Genomic DNA, 7,581 nt, shown 5'->3' on the forward strand with positions numbered 1-7,581 from the left:
GGCCTCCTGGAGGAGGAACCCAGAACTCTGATATGATTGGTTCCCGGGAAGGGGCGAACCCTCCGGAGGCGGGCCTCGCGGCATCCCCGAACGTGATTGGTCTCCAGGAGGGGGCGGGGCCTCGGGCGTGGGGCCGGGTGCAGGCTGGCAGCCGGTGGCCTCAGACCCGAGTGAAGCGAGCAGCGTCTGTGCAGCGGTCGGGTCGGCGCCATGTCGTTCTGCAGCTTCTTCGGGGGCGAGGTTTTCCAGAATCACTTTGATCCGGGTACAGCCTGTGGCCTCCGGGGAGAGCAGCGGGGCGGGGCGCGCGTCAGAGGGGCCGTCGCTGCCCTCGGGTGGGGATGGAGCCTGGAGTCCCGGGAGTGGGGCGGCGCGGGGGGACCGCGCGGGGAGGAGCGCGTGCAGATAACGGGGATCACGGAGGAGGGAGGAATCTGGGGGGCTCGGAGAGTAGGAGTGCCTGAGGGGAGGAGGACATTAGGGGGTTCACTCTCCTCGAGGAGGAAAGCCTTTGAATGTGAACGTGGCCGTGTGCGGGGGGGAATCAGTGGGGTCAGGGTACATGGGATGTGGGGCTCCGGGTCAGGATCTGGACTTCAGAGGGACGCGGTGAAAGAGGGTCTTGTCCAGGGGCCGTGGCTTCTCCCTCTCTCTGAGGATACCCCCACCCTGTCCCCGACCCCGTTTCCTGGGACCCGCGAGCTGAGCCAGAAGAAGCACAGAACGTCCCGTTCGATCGGATCCGAATGTGCTGGCCTTGGTGCCTCCCCCACCTGCCCGGGCCCGGGTTGGGTGACCAGGAGTGGCCAGGGCCGTGAAGTTTGACCGGACTGCCTGGGCGGGGTGCGGGGAGTGGGTCTGGGAGGGGTTTGGGGCATGGCCAGCCCTCAGCTCTGGCTCCAGGCTCTGAGAAGCCCTGCTGAGTCCCCTTCTGGGCGGTGCTGCTTGGTAATGGACTAATTTGGTAAAAACGTGCCATAGGCAAGACTAGGGCAGCGATTTACTTGGGATGGAATCTGGTGGGTATCAGCTGTCCAGGGGACTAGGCTCTGACACTGAGCACCTAAGGATATCTGATACCCTCTGGCCAAAGCCATTCCCTGAAACCCTCAGGCAGCTCTGCCACACCCAGTGACTGCAGCTGCTCCCGGTTCCTCTTTGCTTCCTCCTGCAGCTACTGGTAAAGGCTGAGTAGTTCAGGGACTCCGGGGAGGCTCTCCCTGGGCCAGGAAGTGGGTAAGGGATACCTGCTTCCTGTTCTGTAAGTCAATTTCTCCCTCCCACCCCCCTTCAAAGTGCTCTTCTGATGAGAGGTTAAAACCTGTTCTCCCCCGCCCCCTGTCTGGCGTGGAGGCCTCTTCTCTGGAGCCATTCTCTTCGGACAGGGAGAGCCAGCGTGGCTGTGGCTGGGAGTCTAGCTCAAGGCTTCGCTGAGCGACAGGACAGCCATTGGGAGGGGAAGGGGCTGGGTGGTGGTGCTGGCCAGGCCATAGCCTCCCTGTGTGGCCTGTGAAGGGTGACCGTGCTGTGTCCTCATCAGACTTCCGGGGCTCCTTCCTGGTTGCACACGCTCCAGCTGAGTGGTTTGCATCACGGAGCCTCAGGTTCCTCCTTGTACAATGGATAGGTCTCAGGGCTGTTGAGAGGAGTCGATGAAATAAGAGTGAAAAATGACTCTCTTGGTCTCTGGGACTTATTAAGAACCACTAAATGTGCCCTAGCCGGGTTGGCTCAGTGGATAGAGCAGCAGCCTGAAGACTGAAAGGTCCCAGGTTCAGTTCTTGTCAAGGGCACATGCCTGGGTTGCGGGTTCGATCCCCAGTAGGAGGTGTGAAGGAGGCAGCCTCTCAATGATTCTCTCTCATCGCTAATGTTTCTATCTCTCTCTCCCTTCCTCTCTCAAATCAGTAAAAAACACAAACAATCTACCTACTTAAAAAAAAAAAAAAAAAAGACCCACTAAGTGTGAACTCCGTGTGTGACTTCCCCAGTTCCCAGGAGGGGGTGTGGGGAGGGTGTGCACTCACTCTGCGCCTGTGGAGGGTGCTACGTTTCACCGGGTCAGGGATTGGGAGCTCACCCCAAAGAGGCTGGAGGCAGCATCTTTGCTTCTGCATCTCCTCTGGCTCCAGGTGTCTACGTGTGCGCCAAGTGTGGCTACGAGCTCTTCTCCAGCCGCTCCAAGTTCGCGCACTCATCCCCGTGGCCAGCCTTCACGGAGACTATCCACGCTGACAGTGTGGCCAAGCGCCCGGAGCACAACCGGCCCGAAGCCCTAAAGGTGGGTGGTAGCAGAGGACGGGTGGGAAGCGGGGTGTGGCCACCCCTCCCTTCCTTCTGCTCCCCCTGCTGCTCCAGGGGCTCAGAGCCTGTCTATCCCAGGCCTCCCACCTCAGCCCGGGAAGCTGCCACCCCAAACTGTGAGACAGCCTGGGGTCTTGGTGGGAACAGGGAAATAGGACGACCTGCTGTGCAGGCTCCAGGATGGAGGCCAATCCCTCCCGCCATCAGTTACCACCTTGGGAAATGGGCATGGGGAGGACATCGCCTGCTGGTGGCAGGGGGAGCCGTTGCTGTGGCTGTTTTGTGGCCGGAAGCTCACGTGGCTGTTTTTGCGCTCCTCCCAGGTCTCCTGTGGCAAGTGTGGCAACGGATTGGGGCATGAGTTCCTGAACGATGGCCCCAAGAAGGGGCAGTCGCGCTTCTGAATATTCAGCAGCTCACTGAAGTTCGTCCCTCACGGTGGGTTTGCCATCAGGCAGCTGGGCACAGGCCCGGCATACGTTTTAGAGGCTCTTGGCGGGGGGCATACTCTTCTCATCCGCTGACAGTGACAGCATGGGGGTCAACAAAGCAGCTGCGGGGCTCCCCACGGCCACCCCAAAAGACAGCTGCAGGACAGGGACAGGGACAGGAGCAGACGTCCTGCCTCCTGTGCCTGGTTGGTCACATGCATCCACAGAAGGGACACCTGAGGGTGAACGAGGCGAAGGACTTTCTCCTGAGACCTGGCTCTTCCCCTGACTAGAGTGGGAGGCGGGGCTGGGCGGAGGCTGAGGGTCAAGGCTGTGCACTGGGGCCTGGCGCGCAGTAGTAGCTCATCCAGGCGCTCCTGTCGGCAGTATTATTATTACCCGTAGTTTGTTTTGGGGAGTTGTATTTCATTTTCCTGCATTTTGTCTGAGCTCAGCCTCCTCTTGGGCCTTTGCTCTCCAGGTCACACAAATGCTCACAGGTCACCTCATGTCTGTGTGCACCCCCAGCCCCCCTCGGGACTCCTCCCAAAACCCTGTAGCTCAAATCCTGTTTCATCCTCTGTAAAATGGCGCTGCTGACAGCACCTGCTTGCTGCAGCATTGAGGTTACACGAGGGTGTCCGAAGGGGCTGGTGCATGAAAAGGTGGGGAGATGCTTTTGTCCTTTTGTAATAATTTACCCTCTGTCTGCATGCAGGAAGAAGAGGCTCTAGATTGTGATGGGGTGTCTGGGTCCTCTTAGCTCCCCTGGCTTGCAGGCTGGAGTGGAGGGTGTTAGTGTAGCGCAGTGTTTCCCAAACTTCTGACATATGTGTACCCCTTCTATAATTTTCGTAACGCTGAGTACCCCTCGTACCCATGAGAACGTAGAATTAGGCGCAGCTAAGCACGGTGCAGAGCATATCCCCACCAAACTCTGGTGCAACGCGTACCCCCACCAAACTCTTCCCGCACCCCCGGCGGTACGGTACCGCACTTTGGGGAACACTGGTGTAGGGGACAGTATCTGAAACATAACTGAGCAGGGATCGTTTTTTCTCCCCCTCCTTCCTTTCTTTCAGACAAAGAAACTCCTGCCTCCCAGGGGAAGTAGGTGGGCAGCCCTCAGCCACCCGATGGCCACTGCAATTCCTTTCTTGGAATTGAAACCTTGGACATTCAAACAGGGAAGGGGGTGGCTGAAACATCAGGAGGCTCCCAAGGCCTTGACTCCGCACTGGTTCTCCTTCGGAAAAGTACTGGCTTGCCACCTCTGCCCATATCCTGCTGTCAGGATGGGCCGCAGGGCCCAGTGTCAGCTCATCTTGGCCTCAGGGAGTGGGCTCTAGGCTTGGCTCATCTGTGAATGACACTGCACCCCACCTTTACTTCTTCTCAGCCCACTGCCCCCTTCCTGCCTGTGGGACCCAAATCTGAGATGGACTCTGGCCCTCACCAAGGCTGGTGCCCATCTCCTGACAAAGGCGGCCCCGGCCAGCTGCTCCAGCCTCAGTCACTGCATGATTCACTCTGGTTAAACCCTTCCAGGCAGCCAGAGTGTTGAAGATCTGTGACCTGGGGTGGGACTGGGATGAGGGGACAGGCCTTTGATCTCTCAGGTACAAGAGGAGAAATTCTGAACCGCGTTTCACAATCTGTGTGGCTGCTGCTTGCCTCACTGGGGCTGAGGAAAGCATCTATTGCTCCATCACCTTGGCTGCCCAAAGTTGGGGTTCTGGAGCTCACAGCCGACAGTCCACACATTCCCAGGGCACAGCGGCCACGCTTCATTGCACATGCGCTGAAGTTCTTGCCATCCAGGAGGGTGGGTGATGCTAAAACCCTCCTTCCCATCTTGAATTCTCTGTGGAACAATTAGGGGATGAATAAACAAACGAAACCCAGCCTGCTCTGTTTATTAATAACATCAGAGACGCCAGGGTACAAGGTCAGGCTTTGCGCAATTTTTTTCATTTGTTCCACAAATATTTATTGAGCATCTGCTTCATGCGAGGTTCCAGCCGTGGTGCTGAGGATGCAGGCGTGTGCAAGGCAAAGGGGCCCTCAAGGTCTTATGGCATAGTTGAGGATACACTAGATCAGTGTTTTTCAACCTTTTTTGGGCAAAGGCACACTTGTGTCATGAAAAAAATCACGAGGCACACCACCATTAGAAAATGTTAAAAAATTTAACTCTGTGCCTATATTGACTATATATAAAGTAATTCTCTTGAATAGGAATCAAATAAACACAAAGAAAGTATTTTATAATTACTTTATTATGAAATATTAAGTAAACAAAATAGTGAAAAATTATAAAATTCTTGTCTTGTCTGCACCTACGGCACACCAGGCAACATGTCAGACGACGAAGAGGAGTGAGCAGCTACAGCAGAGTAATGATGCCAGGATGTGTGGAGGGGGTGATCAGAGGACTGTGCTTTGCCTCCAGTGGTCAGGGAGAGGGGGTCATCTCAACGCAGCAGTGACAGACGAGAAACGCAAGGAGAGCTTCCCAGGCAGAGGAGGCACAGCGTGTGCTAAGGCCCTGAGATGGCAGTGAACGTGGCACATCCCAGGCCTTGTAGGGGGAGGTGCAAAATGTGACCTATGAGGAGGTGTGCTATACCGGTGGTCGGCAAACTGTGGCTCTCAAGCCCCATGCGGCTCTTTGGCCCCTTGAGTGTGGCTCTTCCACAAAACTCCATGTCCGGGCGCGCATGAACAGTGCGATTGAAACTTCGTGGCCCATGCGCAGAAGTCGGTTTTCGGCTCTCAAAATAAATTTCAATGGTTGTCCTGTTGATATTTGGCTCTGTTGACTAATGAGTTTGCCGACCACTGTGCTATACTCCAAAAGAACTACATGATTTTTGCAATTTATATTGACAAGACTGGCGAAAGTGGGAATAAGTATTAAGGGGAGGGATAATGGATGAGGCTGAATTGATTGATAGGGGCTCACTGAGCAGAGATTCTAAATTTAACGTTGAGGTTAGAAAGGGTTTGATAGTTTGTTTAGTTGGCTGACATGGACCCAAAAGTGGCTCACACTAAATGGAGTGGAAATGCCAGACCTGCCTTAGTCCGCTCCAGAGAGAGGGATCCAAAGGCCGAGGGCGAGTGGAATGTCATCTAAGACCTGCCCTGGGAGTGCCCAGACGACACCCCTGTCGCCACCTTTGCCAGGGAAGCCCCGGCATCCCAGAAGAGCCATGTGATCACTCGTCTCACCCGGAACCGCTGCCACGGAATGGGGAAACCTAAAGGCAGTGGGGACATTGGACCCTGAGATGCCAAGGTCCAAAGTGGAGGCACTTTTAATGGCCAAAGTCAAGGTGGGCGTGGTTATCCTCATAGAGTCAAAGCAGCAATCAGAGTCAACTCATTGATTTATGGCACTGGCTCGTTGATCATGCTGTCCCTAGGAGATAATAGGTGGGAAGCCTACTGAATTCTTACTTGATCTGTAGAAGCAGAAGAATTCTAGGTCAAGAGAACAAAGGTCTAACTTGAATCATAAAAACAGTCCTGACCTCTCAATCCCCAGACTTCGGTTTACAGACCCAGAACTCCCAGATGGAAGGGGAGATCAGGACCCCTCATGGAAGAACTCTGCCAAAATGTATTCATTCAGTTTTCTTCCAGCAGAAATTTCCTAAAGGGACCTAGACCTGCAGCCTTTTATCAGAGAGCCTGTGTGGGAAAAAGGAACTGATCAGACACTTTGGGGATTCTGGACACTGGCTCTAACTGATCCCATCCAGTCCTGGCTGGGTAACTCAGTGGGTTAGAGCATCATCCCAATATGCCAAGGTTGTGGGTTCGGTTTCCAGTCAGGGGACATACAAGAATCAGCCAATGTATGCATAAATATGTGGAATAAGTCTCTCTCTCTCTCTCTCTCTCTCTCTCTCTCTCTCTCTCTCTCTCATATCAATAAATAAAAAAGTAAACAGGCCGAAACCGGTTTGCTCAATGGATAGAGCGTCGGCTTGGGGACTGAAGGGTCCCGGGTTCGATTCCGTTCAAGGGCATGTACCTTGGTTGCTGGCATATCCCCAGTAGGGGGTGTGCAAAAGGCAGCTGATTGATGACTCTCTCTCATTGATGTTTCTAACTATCTCTCTCCCTTTCTCTCTGTACAAAATCAATAAAATAGATATTAAAAAAAAAAAAAAAAAAAGTAAACGGATACCATCCAGGAGACACATTATTGTGCCAGAGAGAGGAGGGGCTGTGGAGGTCAGGTGGTCAATGAAATTTTAGCTCAGATTCATTTCACAGTGGGTCCAGTGGGTCCCCACACCCATCTGCGGTTATTTCCCCAGATATATATTTTGTTGATTTCAGAGAGGAAGGGAGAAGGAGAAAGAACAATGAGATTGAGGGAGAATCATTGATTGGTGCCTCCTGCACGCCCCCTGCTGGGGATAGAGCCTGAAACCCGGGCATGTGCCCTTGACCATAATTGAACCCTGGACCCTTCAGTCTGCAGGCTGACGCTCTATCCACTGAGCCAAACAGGCTAGGGCTATTCCCCCAGTTCTTAATGCATAATTGGAATAGACACCCTCCAGCTGGGAGCACTCCCACTTGGGGAAGAGGGAGAAGCTACCCCCCCACCCCCTGCAGGTCTGAGGGCAAAGATAGTGAGGTAGGAGGACAGTACCTCCTCCTCCCCCGCCTCCTTGTTAAGCCTGCTCAATCTTTAAAGATTGGACGCTTCTCTCCCTCAACCTTCAGTCACAGGCCAGAAAACCAGCTCTGGGGAGAGATCTGGTGGCCTCAGCTCACTGGGCAGCCTCTGGCAGAGCACTTCACTGTACTCTGCCTTCGGAACCCA

At 54.4% G+C, this 7,581-nt stretch overlaps 1 protein-coding gene across 1 annotated transcript; it reads left to right on the top strand.

Moving 5' to 3' along the window:
• Window positions 1-111: 111 nt before the first annotated feature.
• MSRB1 (methionine sulfoxide reductase B1) lies at window positions 112-4,639 on the top strand. Its single transcript, XM_084882548.1, has 4 exons — window positions 112-265; window positions 2,133-2,281; window positions 2,628-2,742; window positions 3,818-4,639. Exons 1-4 carry the CDS (start codon window positions 211-213, stop codon window positions 3,847-3,849), a joined length of 351 nt encoding a protein of 116 aa, XP_084738674.1. The 5' UTR covers window positions 112-210; the 3' UTR covers window positions 3,850-4,639.
• The last annotated feature ends 2,942 nt before the right edge of the window (window positions 4,640-7,581 follow it).

The sequence above is a fragment of the Pipistrellus hanaki genome, assembly GCF_964339955.1.
Source record: "Pipistrellus hanaki genome assembly, chromosome: 4".
Lineage (NCBI taxonomy): Eukaryota > Metazoa > Chordata > Mammalia > Chiroptera > Vespertilionidae > Pipistrellus > Pipistrellus hanaki.